A 21,384-nucleotide genomic window follows, 5' to 3' on the forward strand; every position below is an offset into this window, starting at 1 on the left:
AAAAAACACACACTCATCACACACAGCTCTAATCTCCCACAATGCTCTCCTGTAGTTACTTCACCTCTGTGCAATATTAAAATCAGAGTATATTTAGTTGAAGTTGGGATCATTATCAGTCACACAATCCAAAGGATGGAAGAGTCAAACACAGAAGTCCAAGCCGGGGCTGGGGATTAGGAATTTGTCCAAGGCTAGGCTCAGTTTTCTGAACTTCTGAGTTTTCACTAGCTTTGTTTTCAGTTCTCAATCTATTCTGGCAATTCCAAAGGGGCTGAGTGCACTTCTCTTCACCACACTGGAATTTATGAATGCATGAGCTGAAATGAGGTGCAGGTATCCCGGACCCTAAAGTAGATTCTTGTCTCATCCAAACTCACAAAAAGAAATTGGTTACATTTACCTAGTTATTGAAGTATTTTCCTTGATGTGGAAAATTGAGGACATTCTCATTTATCTAGTGGGAGTGTGTGTGTGTGTGTGTGTGTGTGTGTGTGTGTGTGTGTGTGTGTGAGAAAGGACTCCTTTGATTTTAAGTAAAAGTACAAGGGTCTTTTACAGTAAGATGAGGGTGCTATGAAAATGGTTAGTGTGGGACATTCTAGCTACTTATTTTGATGTCATTGTCCAGTGTTTTCTTCTGGACTTGCAAATTGCATATTTCAAAGGATGAGAAGAAAATAGACCTTAAGAAATCTCTGTTCATCACCCTGCACAAAACTCACATCCAAGTGGATCAAAGACCTCAATATAACACTAGACACACTACATCATTTGGAAGAGAAAGTGGGGAGGAGCCTTGAACTCATTGGGACAGGAGACAACTTCCTGAACAGAACAGCAACAGCTCAGGCTCCAAGATCAACAATTAATAAATGTGACTTCTTTATTGCAAAGCTGTAAAGCTTCTTTAATGTAAAGGGCAGTGCCAATAGAATGTAACAATAGTCTACAGACTGGGAAAAGATCTTCACCAATCCAACATATGACAAAGAGGTAATATCCAACATATATAAAGAACTCAAGATATTAAATACCAACAAACAAAATAACCCAATTAAAAAATGGGATACAGAGCTAAACAGAGAATTCTCTACTGAGGAATCTTGAATGGCCAAGAAGCACTTAAAGAAATGCCCAGTGTCCTTAGTCATCAGAGAAATGCAAATCAAAATGACTGAAATTCCATCTTATACCTATCAGAATGGCTAAGATAAAAAAAAAAAAAAAAACAAAAAAAAAAAACCTCAAGCGACAGCACATGCTGGCGAGGATGTGGAGAAACGGAAATACTCCTCCATTGCTGGTGGGAGTACAAACTTGTACAACTACTTTGTAATTTCAACCTGGCGTTTTCTCAGAAAATTGGGAATAGTTCTACATCAAGACACAGCCCTACCACCCCTGGGCTTATTCCCCAAAGATGCTTCACCACACAACCAGGACACTTGCCCCTCTATGTTCCTAGCAGCTTCATTTGTAATAGCCAGAGTCTGGAAACAACCTAGATGTCCTTCAACTGAAAAATAACATACTACAATGCACAGACCCAAAGAAGATAAGTCACAAGGGAGGATGTTTAATCTCACTCAGAAGGGGAAATAGAACAGGCAGAAGTAGTGGTTGGAGGGAAGAAACAAGGTAGGAGAGGAAATATGAGGGTAGAGATCAGACCTGAGGACAGCGGAGGTGGGAGGACACAAGGGCTATAGAACAAAGAGAAACTGGGGGAGGGGCATCTCTGTGACAAGCTGGAGACCTAAGTCAGGGTGGGATCCTGGGAGGATCTGAGAGGGCCTCTAGCAGAGACTCCTAGTGGCATTGGGTCATAGAGACTGAAGAGGACAAGTCTCTTAGTAGAGAGGGAGGGAACACCAACCCACCAACAAAATCTTTGACTCAAAATTTATGCTGCCTTAGAAGATGTGCAGGGCTAAAAATAGAGCAGATAGAACAGGGATTGAAAGAATGTCCAACCAATGCTTGGCCCAACCCAAGACCCACCCATGGGAGAGACTCACCCCTGACACTATTAATGATACTCTGCTATGCATTCAGACAGGAGACTAACAGAGTTGTCCTCTGAGAAGCTCCGCCCAGTTCAAAACAGATGCTGAGAGTCACAGCTAAACATTGGGCGAGACATAGAGAGTCCTATGAAAGAGTCAGGAGTCGGGAGTAGGGGGAGGAGAAAAGACCTGCAGGTGACAGGAACTCCACAAGAAGACCAACAGAGCCAACTAACCAGGGCCCAGAGTGGCCTGATGAGACTGAGGCACCAACCAAAGACTTTGCATAGACTGGATTTAGGCCCCCTACAGAGATGTAGCTGATGGGCAGCTCAGGCTTCATGTGGGTCCTCTAGTAAGGAGAGCAGGGGCTCTCCCTGACATGGACTCTCTTGCCAGCTTTTCAGTTACTTCTCCCTGACAGGATTGTCTTGCCAGGCCACAGGGGAAGAGGACACTCCATTCTGACGCAACTTGATGAGCTGTGGTTGATGAGAAGGGGGGGCTCCCCTTTTCTGAGGATTAGGGGAAGGGACATGGGGGAGAGGGGGAAAAGGACTGGGAGGTGAGGAAGAATGGGGAGGGTACAACCGGGATGTAAAGTGAATAAATAAAATTAAAAGAAAAGAAAAAACAAAAAACAAAACAAAACAAAAAAACCAAACCAACCAACCAAACAAACAAACAAACCAAAAAGAAAAAAAAAAAAAAAAAGAAATCTTTCTGCTTGCATGATGCACTGGGTTGATTTGCTGCCTGGCTTTTGTTTTTGTAAGCCCAGGGTTTTGGGACTGGATACTATTGAATATCATTATCTTGGCATTTACCTTGATACAGGTTTTATCTGTGGAGATAGCATTTGCAAATATCTCGACAGTGGCCAGATTGCTCTTATCGGAAGAGAGGCTTTTAGAGGAGCATTGTTTCCAGAAGAGGTTTTAGTTTTGAACAGAAGTCTCTCCCTTAGGCATAGGATTGAGCGATAGTGACATTGGCATACTTGTAATGTTTTACAATTAATAATGTGTGTCTAGGGACATTTTACACAGTACATTACAGTTCCCTCATATTAAAGAGAAACCTTAGTCCTAGAAAAGTCATCTGTCTCCCACGTTCATGTGGCTGCTCCATTAGAGCTCCAGAGAAACAGGACCAGGAGTGCATCATCTGTCAGTGCTGGCTAGGGTTTTGTCATTTAGGAGGTAGACCTCTCAGCTGGGTAGATGCCTCCACTAGGAAGCCGGCTGCGCACGCCATGAGGAGTAAGCCAATAGGGGGCGCTCTCCCACAGCCTCTAGGTGAGTTGTTCCTGCCTTAGGTTCATGGCCGGTCTTTCTCTGGATGATGGAATACAAGCTACAAGATGAAATAAAAAACCTTTCTTTCCCACATTGCTTTTGCTCGCAGTGTTTTATCACAGCATTAGAACCACAAGTAAGACACAATCGTTGTCTCTCTGTACGGAAAGGTATTTAAGTCTAGCGAGGGGTTTTTATGTGGCGTTAGCCTTAGAGTTATGGGAGTTGAGAAATCTTACTCTTGGAGTTTTGAAAGTGGGAGACCCAGGAAAACCTCAACACAGTTGAAAGCAAATCTTTAACATAAAGGAGGGAGAGGGTGGATGTCAAGTAGCCAGGTAGGGAGGCGCCTAACCCTAACCCTAACCCTTGCTCTGCCTTGCTCAGGCCCTCCCCAGACTTCGTGGCGTCTGACCACATTCTTTTGTAATCTCATGTAAATTGAGATGCAGATCTCTAGAAACATCCTCATATACAAACCCAGAAGCAGGACTTGATTAAACAGCTTCCTGGGCATTCCGTGGGCAAGAACACTATGATCCTAGCTACTAAGTGCCAATGGCCCGGTTGGGTTTCTTCTCAGTGCAAAGTGTTTGCCTCTGAAACAAAAGTCTGGTTAGGGCAATGGCTCGTGGCCAGATCCAGCACTCGAGAGGCTGAAGGAGGAGGAACTACACAGTGAGGCTTTGTCTCAAAAACAAGCAAGCAAACAAGACAAGTTTGCTTCAAATAATTAAACCGTTCGGCCTAGTTTTGCTCAGATGTGAAAGCACGCATGAGGTAATATAGATTCCACGTGATGAACAGAAAAGAAAGGGTGTTGTGGGCAATGCCCGCAAGCGGAACTTTCTGGATACGGAGGCGTAAACTGAAATGTGACGTGAGGAGGCAAGTGTCCTCTAAAGGACTGCCCGGGTCAAGCTTCCCTTACTGCTCTGGGCTGAGAAACAAATTATTCCTCCTGCTATAATCTTCGGTTTTTCAAAAGACTAAAGCGCAGGTTTTACCTGAAACCTTAGCTGCCTTAGCACTGACTATCAGCGCTACAAGGCCCACCCCGCCCCCACCAGTTTCCTGGTTGGGGAACGAGGCATCTTTCTTTCGCCCACAGTCAGATAGGATGCAAGGTCAGCAGTGCTTCCCGGGCTTTCTCTGAACAGTCCTTTTATTTTGGTATTGACTTCCCAGTTAATGAATTGGCGAGTTCAGCGATTGATCTGAACAATTTCTTGGGAATTCACTAACATTTTTCTTGTACAGTCTTGGAAAATTAACAGAACAGAAATATTTTACAGAAATAGTCACCTGCAGGACGTGCTTGCTCATTTGTCCATGTCACAGAGCAGGTCACTAAACTTGGAAAAGGATTCTTGTGACACATGATATTTCCGACTTGACTGTTCCCGTGTGCCCAAAACAAATATGAATAACAGCTGTGCTCAGTGGATTTGGTTTGCTGTCTCTGCACAGCAGTGTAAGAGCTCACCATTGGAGTGTATAAAGCTGCACATCACTACTTGTGGCCTTTAGCTTATAAAACAGCGATGAGGCTGATGTATCAGCATGCGATTCTCAAGAAAACACTTTTTTTGTTTTTTGTTTTTTATTTGCCAAAGACTCTCACCTCACAAATCATTATATGGTAGAATTTAGGGCTCCTGTTTTACAAGTCAGGGTCTTACAGTGTTTGAGTGTCTAAGCTAAGATTGTTTCGCTTCTAAGAGAGAAATGAACAAAATATAATTTATAAAAAGTGTTATTGAGCACCTACGATGTGCCAGGTTGTGTTGTGGGTTCTTAGTTCTTAGGAAAAATATAACTCCCTGATTCAGCAGCGTTATCTTTTGTGTGTAGGTCCTGGCAGTGAGCAGATAAGTGTGAACTGTATAATATTCCATAGTCCTGCCTGCTTTAGAGGAACAGGTTAGGAAAAAGGACAGAGAGTTTTTTGTTCCTGGTGTAAGGAGGGACAGTTGCCTGGGGGTGGTGACATTTAATCAAGGATTAACAGTGGAGGGAGAAGCAGGCATTTCCAGGATTGTTCCTGCGACAATCGCATCTGGCCACAACCTGCCACTCAGTTCTAGAATGGTGCCTCTCTTTGGTTATTTATCATTTCCAGGATCATAAGGTAGCATCCTCCAGAAAGGGGACACACGCAGACCCCACCTTGCTCCTTTCCCTCTGAGTTACCTGGGCTCCTAGGCTTATTAGCAGGCCTAGATTTTCTCACCTGTTAATTCTGGGTCATTATCCTCATTATCACTTATGACAATGAAAATAATGCACAGGAAGTCTCCGTTGTAGTCTCCAGAGATGCACTGAAGATACAAGAAGCAGGAGACACTGCTATGTTTAAACGAACCATTTGTGTCTCACAGAGGAATGTGGAGGTTTCCTTCAGCCTCTACACCTTCACCACTGATCACATAATTTTGGGCAGGGGAGGAAATGCAGGGCACAAAGTCGTCATCTCTTTGGACCTGAGCAGGGAGAGAGTGGGCCTGGAAGCCGATCCAGGGTCTCAGCTGACAGAGGAGCCTGGCGCAGATGGACAGTGGGTTTTCAAGTCCTTTCAGCCAACAATAGTGAGAATTAGGGTGAGTGGCTCACTTACTTGTTTAACGTCGTGTTACGATGCATCTCCTAACGAACATTGAACTACAAGTGTTTGCAGAGTCTCATGGAGAGGGAAAGCAAGCAAGCAACAGACTGAGGATGTTCTGCCACTTTCAGAAGCCACAGGCCTGCACCACTGCCTGCCTGCTGATCAAAATCTCCAGACTGGCTTGTCAGGTCATCAAGAAATCTGGGTCTGGTCCCAGGTTGCCTTCTGGTGTGCTGTATAACTCAAAGCAAATCTCTTTGCTTGTTTGCTTTCACGGGGAGAACAGAAGATCACCACATTTTACTTATCTCAAAGGAGTCTTTTAAAAAGATGAACAATAATGCATGTGCACGCACACATGCACACACACACACACACACACACACACACACACACACACACACGCACGCATGCATGCACACGTGCCTGAAAACTGCACCTGGTGTGATATAACTTACTGCTTACCATGGGAAGTAATTTAGTAAGGAAGCGAAGATTTTAAGTCACAGTCTACCTCATGGGCAGTGGAGTCTGTCTAACTGCAGAGTGTGAGTTAGTAGCAACTTTGGGGTGAAGAGGGAAAGAACACAACAGTGAGGTGCTGGGCTTCAGTGGGGCTCAGTTGGGAGCTGGGGAACACCCAGACTTTGGAAAGGGTGATTATCTGGTCTCCCGTGCTGACGTTGTTGAATCAATCTATCTAACTCTGTCACCTAATCAGGACCCTCTCTGAATGTAGAATTTAGATCCATGACTGTAGACAGTACCACCATCTCAATTACACTGAGAATTAAATAAATGAGAATTTATTAGCATTCTGTCTGACGCTGACATTCAAAGACATTTTAAGCTTATTATTACTAGTACTATTATTGTTGTTGTTGCTATTTTAATGATTTCGGAAGACTGGAATTCCTGTAGTTTGTTAGGTCTGGATTTGTTTAGGTCTTGGGGGTGTACTTGAGCAAAGCCTAGAAGACTGTATCGAGAAATCTATCCAACTCTGGCTGTAATCGAGATGCTCTCAGATGGCTGCTGCGAAGAGTCCACTGGCTTTGCTCCAGCGTGAGGGGCTAAGCCTGTATGTCACTGGTCCCCGAATGGGATGCATGAGGGCGAATTCTAGGGCCTGATCCAGTAGGACGGAGGCTTCTGAATGCCTAAAGATGAACAGCGATGCGGGTACTTAACTATTTCACATTGGCTATTGCACAGGAAAGTGTGGACAGGGCACACGGGCTGATCCAGGCCCTCAGTTTCATTCATAGCCATCTGCTCCCTTCCTGTTTATCTGCTGGAGAGTGTGGGGAAGCTGCTAGGCATCTGAAAGGCTCATCTTTGTGACTCACACAAAGGAGGGAAGGCCTGTCTTGGTTACTCTCTGGGTCTCTTTGAGGTCCAGGAGACTGCACAGCAGTGCCCTGTCTATGCTGCTCCAGGGACTTCCGTCCTCTCTAGCCTCACGATATTCCCATGGTAACCCTCTGTGAGGGAGAAACGGGACAGTGTGCAACTGGGAAGCTATTTTTAGATTTCTGGCCAGATGCTTTGACAAATCTGTTGAGGGATAGAAAAATAAATCAAATGGGACAATTTTTACCAACAAAATTATCATTTAAAAATCATATTATAAGACTGAAAAGTATCTTTAAAACTCAGCAAAAATATTTCTACCTCTAGGCAAGTACACTTTTAAGCTAAACCAAATACCCTGCTCTAAGATGTAACCATGTTCCCTAAGCCCAGTTTATACTATGTTCATTCAATCTGTGTTCTCAGACAGAAGGAGCTGGCAGTCAGCTTGAATGTAATTATTCAGAGCGTGGCCTACATAACTCTGGGTGAACCATTTGTTTAGATTCTGCTACCATTAGCACTGGCTAAGTCTGTGCAGTGCTCATCTCATTCAAATGGGTCACCGGCTCTTCTCTATTTACCTTTTCGATACGTAAATATGATTCAGTAACTTGCATCATCATTTACAAATGCTCTTGGGTCATAGGCTCTTGAGATTTAAAGTGGTCATAAAATACGACACAATATGTACCCTTCAACTGTATCTAGAGGGGTTTAGTAATGTAATTTCCTGTTCTTCATGCTTTAAGAACTGACATTTGGGCTGGAGAGGTGGCTCAGAGGCTTAAGAGCACTGTCTGCTCTTCCAAAGGTCGTGAGTTCAATTCCCAGCAACCACATGGTGGCTCACATCCATCTATAATGAGATCTGTTGCCCTCTTCTGGTGTACAGGTGTACATGCAGGCAAGAACATTGTATACATAATCAATAAATAAATCTTTAAAAAAAAAAAAAAGGACATTTGGGGTGGTTCAAGCACCCCACGTTCCTCCCATGCCATTGCACTTGCAGCTAGTGTTTTCCCCTGAGTTCCTCATGCACATGTGAACTTTTACCTAAATGTATCCTTTCACCCTCAACACAAATGTCAGAGGTGGACTTCTGAAGCAAGCAGAGAAGGGACCTTTGCAATGCTTCTAGCTACTTACGTGTTTTCCTCATCGTGCCCAGCAAGCTGCAATGCTGCATTGACTTCTGATGTATTACTTCTGGTCTTTTATTGTTTCACACCGTAAGCTCCATATTGCCAAGGGACTTTGTTGGTTGCATACCATGATACACAGCTTTTGCACAGCACTATGTCTGCTCATTCTAAAGACTGTGAAGAAGAAAAATAGTTATCTCTAAGGGCATAAACCGAAGTTGTCTTTCAGGAGGAGCAGGCACATACAGCAACTCCTTCCCAAGCTAACATTCATCCAGTTAAACACTCCTTAAAGACAATGCTTCTAAAAAATAATAAGAAGGTGGCAGTATTGTCGTCATAACTAAGGCTATGCCTGAGAAATTTAAAGCTAACAAAGCAGTCAAGAAGAAGAAAAGAGAGAAGAGGAAGGAGGAGGAGAAAGAGGAAGAGGAGGAGGAGAAGGAGGAGAATGAGGAAGAGGAGGAGGAGGAGGAGGAGGAGGAGGAGAAGGTATTTTTTTTCCTTGCTATCTCTACTTAACACAGTGCTAGAAGTATACAAGCACAAGCAATCAGGTGAGTATAAAGAGAGAAATGAGAGCTAATCGTAAAGGAGAAAATACAAAGACCCTCGCATGATCACAAAATGGAGAGCTTTGGCCGTCCTCTGAAGGCTGCAGTGTGCACAGTGGCTCTTTCCTCTCCATTTCTGTGACTGTGGATGTGAAGAGGATCCATTCACCCAAGAGCACCTGCTTAGCTCTTACAGTCTGTGCATCTGATTTTAAAATGTAGAGATTATCTACTTTTGCTGTTGGTTACCCTCATTTTCCCACTATCATTTTGTGTTTTCAGTTTTAAATAGTCCATATGGAAGTATAACTCTTTTCCCCCTCCTGTCTAAGTTTGAACACTGCGCTACCATATATACACTTCCTAGTTCCCTAGCTGTTTACATGGTTTCTCTTACTTAATATTCTCATTAAACCAGTTAGAACAGATGTCATTGCTATCGCATTGTACAGATAAGAAAACTGAGGTTTGCTAACTTATTTGCTTTCCAAGCACACACAGAGACCCTGGGTTAGAACCCAAGTGTACCTAACTGGCAAGGCCATGCTCTCTCTACTCTGCTGGTTTGTACTACAATAGAAACTATATGCTGAATGTTCCCTAATGGCTCATGTATTAAAAGCTTCACTGCAAGGGTGGAGCTGTTGCGTAGTAGTAGTATATTTAAAAGAGAGAGGGCTACAGATGGCCTTTTGACCACTGAAGTGTGCCCTTCAGCATTGCAAGGGATAGGACCATGGCCCCTTCTTCCTCACTTTTGCCTCATAAAGCAAGCAGTTTTACGCCACCACACAGCCCCACCACAGGCCCACCATAGGCCTAAAGCAATTGCATTTGTCAATACTGGATCAGAACTTTTAAAACTGTGAGCTAAAACTAACCTTTTCCCTTGATAAGATTATTTCCTCAGGCATTTGTTATAGTAAGAGAAATTGAGCATTCAGCTTTCAGATGCGTTGGTCTATGTAAGGTTATTTAAGGCATTTTTAATTAGGTAAAGCCATTTACAAATCAGATGATCTCCTAAATCCAGCATTTTAAGCTTGTGTATAAAACAATCATGTTTGACAACACTAGGGTCACATGGCTACAACTTGACGTCTTTGTAAAGCCATTTAATCTTTTAGATGTTACTCTCCCTGTATTTTTTTTTGTCATCTCCATTCCTTCTTCTGCCTTCATAGTTGTGAAAATTGCTCATTCCTTCTAGGTTTTTGCTTTTTAGCTTAATAGCTATACTTTGTTGGAGAAATAATTCATCCCTGTATCCTTCATATTTTTAATCTTTGATAACATCATAATGCCTCCTCCAAGTCCCCACATACCTCCCACCAACATGAACCCCATTTCAGAAGACTCATTCTTTTCGAGAATGTGGCCGCTGTAGGTTTCCCTGAGTCCAGTGGATGGTCCCACAGCCATATGTGAGGAGAGTTAACTGGGATTAGTAGGTCATTCCTGTATTTTTTAACAAACTCTGTCATCAGGGAAAAAGTCCTTTCTTTCTGTGAGAGGAGGCCATTGGTTGGCATCCTTATGACTCTGGGCTTCCTTATGAGTTGTTTTGACATTTGTACCTTGGAAGATTCATCTGGCTTTATTGAATCCAAAGTAGTGAAGCTCTGTGCAGCTGGTTTTAGCATTTAGTTGTCTGGAATAGGTTTCTAATCTAATTTTTTTACTTCAGTGGAGTTTTAAGAGTTGTGTGGCTGTTTTAAGTTATGGTCCCTGTGCTAGTTGGCTTTACCTATCAGGGTGATAAAATGTTTAAGATGGTCAGTTTCATTAGAGGAAACATTTATTCAACTCGTGATTTCAAAGGTCTTATTCCATGGTCAAAGTGAAAGGAAAGAAGATAGGAGTTCTTGCTGGCTCAGTCTGGCACTGATGGGCAGGGTTCCGAGGCAAGTGGCTACAGCATCTGATTTATCAGAAAGCATAAAAAAAGTTTCTCAGATAGAACAATTGTCACCTTGATTTAGGGTATTGCTTGTCTCAATTTTGGTGTGTCCAAATATTTATTCTATTTTCAGCTCCCCATTAGTCCCTCTGCCCACTTGTGCTGGCTTCAATAAGCTCCCACTCTGTGTCACTCAATCCTTCTTCCATATGATAGAGCCTTTTCGCTGCATTCCGGAGGCCTGCCGCTCACAAAGCGCTGTGCCACAAACGCTGTGCTGTTTCAGCGCCAAAATCATCCTGTAGCTGAAGGCTTTTAGTCACAGGAAACTGCAGCTCAGAAGGCTAAGAATTTCCAACTGTTTAAATATTAGCCTTTGATGTTTTGTGACAGGATCTCATCACCAAGCTTTCATATTACTCAGCTTTCTCTCTAGTGGAGTTAATAGACAATAGAGCTGTTGAACGACATCTCCATAATAAAAACTCAGCTGTTCATTATTTTACCACATGGTATCCCCTTTATATTAAATTTATTTATATTAAACTTATTTGACATACTACTAAGAAAAGAAAAACAGCCAAATACATCACTTAACTTATATTGTTACTTTTGCAAAAATATAAATTTGAATATCTCAGTGTTTTGAGTTTGTTTCGGTTTTTTTTTTTTTATTATTTTATTATCTTTGTAAGTTACCACACAACCTGTTTTATTGTGGTGTTTCATTTACACATACACATGCATTCTCTCCCTCTTTCTCTCCCCCCTTCTCTCTCTGTCTCTCTCTCACACACTTTTAAAAAACATTTATTTTGAGTATACATGCACCTATGCGCAGGTCAGATGATAACTTGAGGGAGCCGGCTTTCTCTTCCTCCCATGTGGATCCCTGAGGTGGAACTCAGGCCATCGGGCTTGGTGGCAAGTGCATGCGGAGCCATCTTACCAGCACTATTATACTTCTAAGTTTTGATGGGAAAAAAAAGGTTTATTGTGAGATTTATATCCATTAGATTTATTTTACTATTAAAAAATGTTGCCTCTAGATTATCCTGGCTGGACATAGAACACTTCATGACACATGCAGCTATGGCAATACCCTACAACACACATGGCCACCATAGGATGGTTTTACTTTGTGTGAGATTTAGCAGTGGTCAGGGTGGCTTGTTTATTATAATTGAAAGTGCTGATAATCTATAAATTGTTTTCCGCATTTGACTGAAAGGGCAATAACACCCCACACACTGGCAAAGAAGCACCGCAGGGACATAGGTCCTGCTTCTGCCTATATATGCTTTGATCTTCTTCCTCCTGGTCACCCACTGTCCTCTTTCTTCTTCACCACCCACACAGTCCTTTATGCTGTTAGGTCACATACACTACATCTTTCATCCTCACCTTCCGTCATTTCATTTTCCCTTTATATATAATAAACAAGCATATGTGTATACAATAAATCTAGATTCTGCATATGACAGGGACTATTTCATTTATTCTCCTACTAGAGAGCACACACCGCAGTCTTCAACACATACGGCTCTGAATTTACAAAGGGCTCATTCAACTTTTGTGAGTGCCTTTTACTGTAGAAGACATTTACCCAAAGTTGTCAATTCAAACTGTGCATGGCACTCAGAGGAAGGACAGCAGGCTACCAAGAAGAGACTTGATACCCTATGAGCATATACAGGGGGAGGAGGTCCCCGTCAGGCACAGTCATAGGGGAGGGGAGTAAGGGGAAAATGGGAGGGAAGGAGGAATGGGAGGATACAAGGGATGGGATAACCATTGAGATGTAACAAGAATAAATTAATAAAATAAAAAAAAAAAAAACAAAATGCTAGAAAAAGTATTTAAAAAAAAAAAAACTGTGCACACACAGAAAAAAAACAAACCACCTAGGAAAGCGAAGCAAGTGAATTTACACTTCAGTGCTTCCGTTCCAGCAACCTCCCGCCGACCTGGAGTTTGACCGCGTGGTGATTTACACAACCTGCCTTCGTGTGGTGAGGACAACCTTTGAGAGATGTGAACTGGTTAGAAAGATTTTCCAAAACCACAGAGTAAAATTTGAAGAGAAGAACATAGCTCTGAACGCTGACTACGGGAGAGAGCTGGACGAGCGGTGCCGGCGCGTCTCCGAAGCTCCTTCTCTTCCTGTTGTGTTCGTTGACGGCCACTATCTTGGGGTAAGTACGCTCCAGAAGAGAGCCGCCTCTGCCACGTGCCCCACCTATAAACTGTATGAAAAGACGACTTGCGACACCACCACATGACGTTTGCTACTTGGAAGAGCTCAGACCCAAAGGGCTTGGGTTTTTATTTCTATCCCAATGTGCTGCATTGCACTCACTTGCAGAAGTGCAGTGAGATGAAGTCAGCGTGAAATTGCTTTGTTGAGGAGCAATGCATTCTTGAAACGCTCAGTTAACATTGGCTTCTGAAAACTGACCCAAGGTAAAATTACATTTTTAGTGTAAAAAAGAAAAACTGAACATTTGTAAGAGAAACATTTGTAAATTGTAGTTCTCCATAATCAAATATTCAGTTTCTTGCCTAATTAAACAAAGACGGCATCTTTGAAGTCTAGAGCCGGAATTTTATCTTATTATTAGTTGCGATCATTCTTTGAGTTTAGTGCTGTGGCAGTGTGACACAGATTCACACAAACAGACGATCAGAGAGAGCCCAGCTTCCAGCAGCAGCAAACATACCTCCCTTTTGCTCTTTGAATAACACTCTCCATCATAAAACACAACCACAAAAGGCAAGCAGGCAACAAAAAATAGATGGAGACCTGCCTTTTTTTTTTTTTTTAACTAGGGAAGGATTGTGATAACCTAAAATATTTCTTATTGTGTAAGTTCAGTGTCAGTGGAAATGGGGTTAAGATTAATGGATGGCTTCCGGCATCCTCAGATATAGGGCGGGCTCCACTCATGCTGTTCCGGAACTCTTTGGTAGCCATTCAGAATCCATAATACTTAATTTATCCCTGCTTCTGAGGTGATGTACCAAGCTGTGATACCTGTCCCATCATTTGTCTTTTCAGTTGGAGGGACAGAAGGCGATTGTCACAAATGAGGTCGGGATCCTGGTTCTTTCTCAGTTGTGTCTTCCCTCTGATCTCTTTATGTGTATACTCAGCACCTAGGCGAGAAAGGCCACAGGGGTAAACGTTGCTGCTTCTGTGATTTAAAGCTGCTGCTTTGCACCAGGAGGGAATCAGGCCCAGAATAACTTGTATAACAATCCTCCTCCAAATGCAGGAACAACGTTGCGTGAATCTAGATGCAAAGCCATCAGTGGAGCACACTGTACTATGATGGGTCTCCTCTGCACGGTTCATGCATCTGAAATGGAAGGATGCCCTCTGCTGGGTTTTGGCAGATTATGAGACGTTATCTTTTAGGGAGGAAAAGTTGGCTGCTGCCCTAGGAAGCTGGTGACTTTACTAACATCTGTGGCATTTTAAACAGTCGTATGAAACCGTTTACGTCAGCTTGAAATTAGTGAGTGAGCATCAGGATGTGGGAATCATATATATAATGACTTTCTTTAAGGAGGGAGAAATAAAGAAGCCAATAGCCAGAGAAAGAGAGCCAGGAACAGGGGGAGAGGCAGATGGAGACAGACGGTGGATGGTGAGTCAGGGCAGGGAGAGCAGGGCAGACCGGGGCGGTGAGGCAGGGCAGGGAGAGCAGGGCAGACCGTGGGCGGTGAGGCAGGGCAGGGAGAGCAGGGCAGACCGTGGGCGGTGAGGCAGGGCAGGGAGAGCAGGGCAGACCGTGGGCGGTGAGGCAGGGCAGGGAGAGCAGGGCAGACCGTGGGCGGTGAGGCAGGGCAGGGAGAGCAGGGCAGACCGTGGGCGGTGAGGCAGGGCAGGGAGAGCAGGGCAGACCGTGGGCGGTGAGGCAGGGCAGGGAGAGCAGGGCAGTGTTTGGTAGATTCCTTGCTGATCTGCCATCATCACCGAGACCCAGGTGGAGATGCTGGCTGAATCCGTCATGTTCCACCATTGAGGATCAGTGAACTCAGCAAGCAAGAATGGAAGAATCAACAAGATTTCTTTTCTCTAGTTTCTGGTTCCAACAAAGCTAATAACCGAAGGTGGAAGCAATGAAACACTCAATGAGAAAAAATTTACTTAAAAATATTTTTTCACTCTCCAGCATGTTTCCTGTGGGGTAATGGAGTATATTCTGTTCAGAACTTGCTTGGGCAATTGTTCTGCTGTTTTGGCATCAGAACATAGTCCCAAGAAAAGATATGCTCTAATACTTTAGTCATAAGTAACCTTAGACATTCCACTAAGAGATGGGCTAGAAATTGTGATTTGTCTGGACCAACCAGCCAAATTCACATTGGAATGAGGCTACAAACAAGAGAGAACATAAATTCCATCATGACAAACAGCCATTGAAGGACCATAGGTTCACCAAGGCCTGGCTGATGCCAAGGCCTCACAGCTCTTCATTATGGCCTGTCTACTTCAAGTATGGTATTGCTCCATTTAAGAATTAAGGGAATTATTATGAGCATAGTTGCCTTGCGACCTAGGAATATAGACTCAAGGAAAAAATTTAAACATTTCTAAGGACTACTCTTAAAACCCAACAAATAAGAATATAAAGGAACCATTTTTGGTAGAATTGTGTAATATATTTATGTCTTATGTTGCTTTACAGAGGGGTTAGCAAAATACTATAAAAAGAAATAAAATGAAATACAGTGAACTAAGATTAATTTATAATGAAGAAAGAATTTCTGGTATGAGTTTAGTGTAGACTTAAGTGTGAAGTCTATGTATAGTAATGTGCAGGGTGCCCTAGGCCTTCACACTCTCCCTCTCACTATCTGCGAGATGACTTTTTCAAAACAACTGCTGGTCCTGCAAGCTCCATCCATGATAAGTATAGTAGTGCTGAAAAAACATCTTTAAAGTCATAAATGTTTTAGTCATCAGTCTTTAATTGAGAAGAGCAAAGTGCCCAAATATTTTTCTTTAAAAATTTTTAAAATTAAGATATAATTATATCACTTCCCTTTTTCTTTGTTCCCCTTCTAACCCTCCCCCTCTAGCCCTCCCCCCCTAACCCTCCCCCATCCTCCACTTCACTTCCTCTCAAACTGAGCTCTTTTTAATTATTATTACATGTATAGCCACAAATATATAAACATATATTTCCAAATTCACTTAGTGTGGCTTGTACGTATGTGATTTCAGGACCAATTTAATATCTTTAGATAGACAACAGTTGCCATCACATTACTGTTAACTAACATATATAAACATCATGTGGTTCAGTTCTGAGGACAGGCTATGCTGAGCTTGCCCTGTGTACGGTAAGCCAGCCATGGAGGTCTGCGTTAGCACACCCCATGCGTCACCATTCACAAGGCATTTCTTGGAATGCATATCTGCTGTTAAGGGACCCATGTCTTTAAGACATCTCCCAATTTCTGGATGTTCTACTAAGCCGGTTGGTAGCCAGCCTGTTTTTCTAGCCCTCATATATGGAGATGCAATGGCTCATCACTGTAGTTTTCTAGTCTTGCAAAGCCTTGTGTAGTGTAAGTAACAGGGTAATAATGACAAAATAGAATGAATTTGGCAGTATGATGTCCTTATTTTATCTTTATTGTAGCTATCTATAGTTACACATATATTGTAGGTACTTAGTTGGGTATAAAAGTCTGTCTCAAAACTTTTCCTCCTGTCAGGACCTTGAGTGGTTCCTCCATCTTCTCACTGGTACTGTTTTTCATGGGAAGTCTATCATTACAGCACAGTGTATTATCTGACTTATGGTTTACGCCCCTCAGCTACTCTCTGGCATTTTTCCTTATCACTAATAGGCATGAGAAAATTAGTTACCATTATCTTGATGTCATTTGTTTTGTTTCCTGTGCTTAGAATTCATTGGTTTGACTTGAATATCAAATGAACTAATATTTTAATTAAATATAGTAGTGTGCATTGACGATAGTTCACTAGGCATAAAGTTCAAACTTATCAACGAAATATCTGTGTTCTTTTCATGTGAAACAGAAGAGAGGTATGAGAAACTGTATTATCTTGATAATTTTTTCCTATAACATGAAAATCTTTTTTTAAAACAACAAACTGAAATTTATTTTTGTTTAACTCAAAAAGCATTTCCCAAATCAAAATGATAACAAGTGACACCTTCTATATAATTACAGCAAAGCCAGTAAATATAACACTCATCCTCACGTGGGAAGAGTGTAAGGGAAATTTGTCATTTCTGAAGCCCTGTTAGTACCCTCCCTCCCTCAGATCCTCTCAGAGTGTGCCTGAGTTTGGAAACTGGTATGGTAGATACTAAATGAGATTTTAAAAGACTTAATCATTAATTTCTTGTGAAGAGAAATGCAAACAGGTTTCTCACATAGACTCTAGACTCAGATTTGGCAGAAACCCTGGGTATTTTCTTTCCTACAGCTTGTTTCACTCCCAGAATCCTTTTTACGCACTCCCAAGAATTTGGAAATCCAACAGTTGATTTATTAATGAGTCTGTAAATTGTTTCCCGTAGTGAATGCACTGCATACAGTCCCATTCATAATGAACCAGGGTTTCATGTTTTTTATGTCATTACTAATACTAGTTAATTTTTAAAAATATTACTAGTATCATTATTACTATTATTATTGCCAGCCCAGTGCTTGTGAAATGTCATCGTTTAGGACATTGTTTCAAGATTTATTTATTTTACTTTATGAACATAACTGTTTGTCTACATATATGTATGTGCACCACGGGCATTCCCAGTGCCCATCGTAGTAAGAAGAGGGCACAGTGCTACCAGGAACAGGTGTTACAGTGCTCTGAACCAGGATGTGAACACTTGGAACTGAGCCTGGTTCCTCTGCCAGAGCAGCAACTATGCTTAACTACTGATCTCTGCAGCCTCCACGAAGTGGTTTGTTATTTTTGTTTTTTTAAAAATTATTTTATTAGCATTAGCATATATTAACTATACAAAATATTGGACTATATTTACATGGCATTTCAGACATGTGTTTTGTATATTTGGATCGTAACAATATTAAACAATCAAATTTAATAGATCGGCAACCTATCACATTTTGTTGCTTTGTTTACTTATTTATTTAGTGTGGCTCTGGGGATTGAATGAAGGTTTTGGTGCATGCTTAACAATATTCTGCCACTGAACTGTATTCCCAGACACTCTGAGTTTGAATTATTGAGCTAGGATCTTGCTAAGCTGTCCAGGCTGTCCTCAAAGTCGCTGTACATCCCAGGCTCATCTTGAGTGACCCTCTTGTTCATGCTTCCACAGAATTGCGTCATCAGCCCCAGCTGTTATGCTCTTTTAATAATATGAAATTATTACACACATTGAAAACAAATGACCCTAGCTCCCTCTGTCCACTGGTTTTCATTCGTTTTGGAACAATGAAAATGGAAACTGTTCCTTTATCTAAAACGACATTATAATAATAATGTTGGCCAGTCTTCTGCCATCATGGCTCCTAGAACTCTGGCAGCACAGTGATACCCATTCTTACCAGGCAACATTAAAGCCTTTAATTGCATCGTGATGCTCTTAAATCTTCCAGGTGATTGTCTCTTTGGATATGACCTTGTTCTTCTAGCGGAGCCAGGATTTACTTTCAATATCCACAGTTTACGACTGATGATAGCGATTGCGAGACCAGTTAAAATTCCTGTAAGTTTCGTAAGAACTAGTTCTCAAGATAACTCCCTTTCCCTTTTGTTTTTGATACATTTATTAGTTTTTACTATAAATATCTTTCTTATATATACACACATATATGTATCTACATATATATAAGTATATATATACATATATATGAGAAGCCAAAACATACACACACACATATATATTATATGTTATTGGATAATGATTAAGACTTCTAGGAGACAAGGTAGGTGTGTGTGTGTGTGTGTGTGTGTGTGTGTGTGTGTGCGCGCGCGCATGTGCTTGACATATTGGTGGTGGTATTTTGTAATTTTGACTTTCTTTCTACAAGTAGTCCAATGTGGTGCTACAATTTTTCTTTAGATCAGGTAGAAAAACCAACGAAACAATGACAACACCAACACCCTCATTAAATGCTGGAGATTTATTTTTAGGATTTAGATGGTGTTAGCATGTGGCTCTAGTTGTTATCTATGTAACTAACCATCCTCGATCTTAGAGCTGTTCTGTTCTGTAGTTGGCAGTATTGGAGATTTTGGCTGCTCTCTGTGGTCTGTTGTTGGCTTGGTTAGAATTGAGTGACTATGAAAGGCTTAGTGACAGATCTTTCATTTAAAATATTTTAATTATCTTACAGAATGATAGTTGTCTGTATAGTGTTTTCATGTATATATTTAATTTTGTTTGCTTCTACCACTACGTCCCCTGGCTTCCTCCTCATCTCATGCTTCCCTCTCCTACTGTACCATTTCACCCCAACTATTCTCCATTCAAAATTCCTCTATTGTTTTCCTGATCCATTTCCATTAAAATGTCCGTTATTTCCAGTCGTATTGGCCAATTTCTGTTATCCTGATCTTCACCCACATTTGCTACCTGAACACAGTTATTTAACAGTTTGAGGCTAGGATTCACACGCGTGAGAAGATACAGTATTTGTCTTTTGGAGCTTGAGTTACCCCTCTTGAGGTGTTTCCAGTTCTTTCCATTTTCTTGAAAATTTCCCAATTTCACTTTTTGGCTAAATTTCATTAAGTATATGTACGACATTTCCATTATCTAGTTGTCTATTGATGCTTATTGAGGGTGTATCGGAGCCCTGCTGTTCCGGTGCCAGAATATTGCAGTCCGGCTTCGACGTCAGCTGGGGAAGACTGAGGTGGGGCATGAACCCTGTGGCTGGCTGGCTGGGACCCTGTAGGCTTTCCCTGAGGGCGACCTTCCAGGACAGAACTGATAGTTACCAGCAATAGCTTCCACTGAAGGTGGCAAGCGTTTAAAATGGAAAGGGAAAGAAGGCAAGAAAAGAACCATGTGTGCACGCGCACGCGCGTGCAGACACACACACACACACACACACACACACACACACACACACACACACACGATGACGACGAAGTAAGACAGACTCCGACAGGTAGGTTTCAACAAGCTGCTTGTTCTTCTTTTTTATTATTATCTTATTTTCATCCTTATTCTTCTTTCTGTTCTTCTCCTTCTCCCTTTCCATTTTTCTTATCCTTCTTCAGTTTATACACCCCAACAAAATCTTCCAAGCAGTACAAAAATCACAATGTGTTTATATTCTATCTCTCTATAAATAAATGATTACAATGAATATACATAAAAAAATCATGTTCCCCACTACCTTCACATGATCATATGTTTTACATATTATGGGCGAGGAACAAACATGAATAACAAGTTATTTCTGAGAATCCACATACATTTGTACATAAACAACTTGTTACATATTAACAGCATAAGCAAGCAAGGCAATTTCTCAGCCAGCTTTTCTTTACTGGCAGGCTGCAGTTTGTGGTTACAAAGAAGGAATCAATTATCTTAAGACGTAATTTTACTAAGATCTTAAAAGAATCACAAATCTAAACTCCTATATAAAAATAATCAGCCATTTCTACTTTAAATCCTAAAGGTGCTCATCTACTCATTAATATCTTTTTTAAAAAATCATATAAGGAAGCTGAAGGCAGAAAAATAGAATAAGGAAATCAATCGTCATCTCAGTCACCAGCCCAGATTGAAAAAGAGTCACGTCAGCCAGTGCTGCTATGGACCATTGCTCTTGCTTTGCTCAAAAAGTCCCCTGTTTTACTGATAAGAGTGTACTTTCTCTTAACTTCAATTATCCCCTAAGATTTCCTGCATCAGGGCCAACAGCAAAAACATCTTTACCTTACTTTGCTAAACAATCTATTCTTCCCTAAGACTTTCTACATTAGAGCCACAAGCAAAACCATCTTTACCTAACCTTCTTGAACAATCTATTTTTCCAAATCCTTTCTAAGGGTGATGATCATTGTTAACAATCTACATCTGTAGGTTGTTTTCAGAGATGGTGGTTGAATCATTACCCTGCTCCAGCAGCAATACCTGTGAGAGATCAAGCATTGTTACTCCATATGCCAATGACACTGCCCAGTGAGGGGCTGGAAGTCCCTTTATAGTCCTCACACAATTCACATATTAAGGAGCTTATAAGGACCACAAAGGTAACAAGCAGAGCTATGCTCCATAACAGCATGAAGTCCTCAGGGCACACAGTTGTCAGGGTTATGCCTCACCGAGACACACCTGTAGTGGGTTTGCTAACTGGTGGGACACATTCCATAAGTTCTAGAGCTGTTTTGCTGTTCCTTCTGCATGGACCCCAACAAAGATGAGTCCATTTCCTTGCTATTGCGACTAGAGCAGCAAAAAACCTGAATGTGCTCATTGTCTCTGTGGCGGGATGCAGAGTCTCTTGAGTACACAGCCAGGCGCAGTACAGCTAGG

General features: G+C 41.8%; 1 protein-coding gene across 1 annotated transcript in view; it reads left to right on the top strand.

The window, feature by feature from the left end:
- Grxcr1 (glutaredoxin and cysteine rich domain containing 1) overlaps positions 1-21,384 on the top strand; it is a 109,488-nt gene that overhangs the window by 48,279 nt on the left and 39,825 nt on the right. The window contains exon 2 of the mRNA XM_051164854.1: positions 12,823-13,065. Coding sequence (XP_051020811.1) covers positions 12,823-13,065 — 243 coding nt within the window. The remainder of the gene's footprint in view (positions 1-12,822; positions 13,066-21,384) is intronic.

This window comes from Acomys russatus, chromosome 22 (genome assembly GCF_903995435.1).
Source record: "Acomys russatus chromosome 22, mAcoRus1.1, whole genome shotgun sequence".
Taxonomy (NCBI): domain Eukaryota; kingdom Metazoa; phylum Chordata; class Mammalia; order Rodentia; family Muridae; genus Acomys; species Acomys russatus.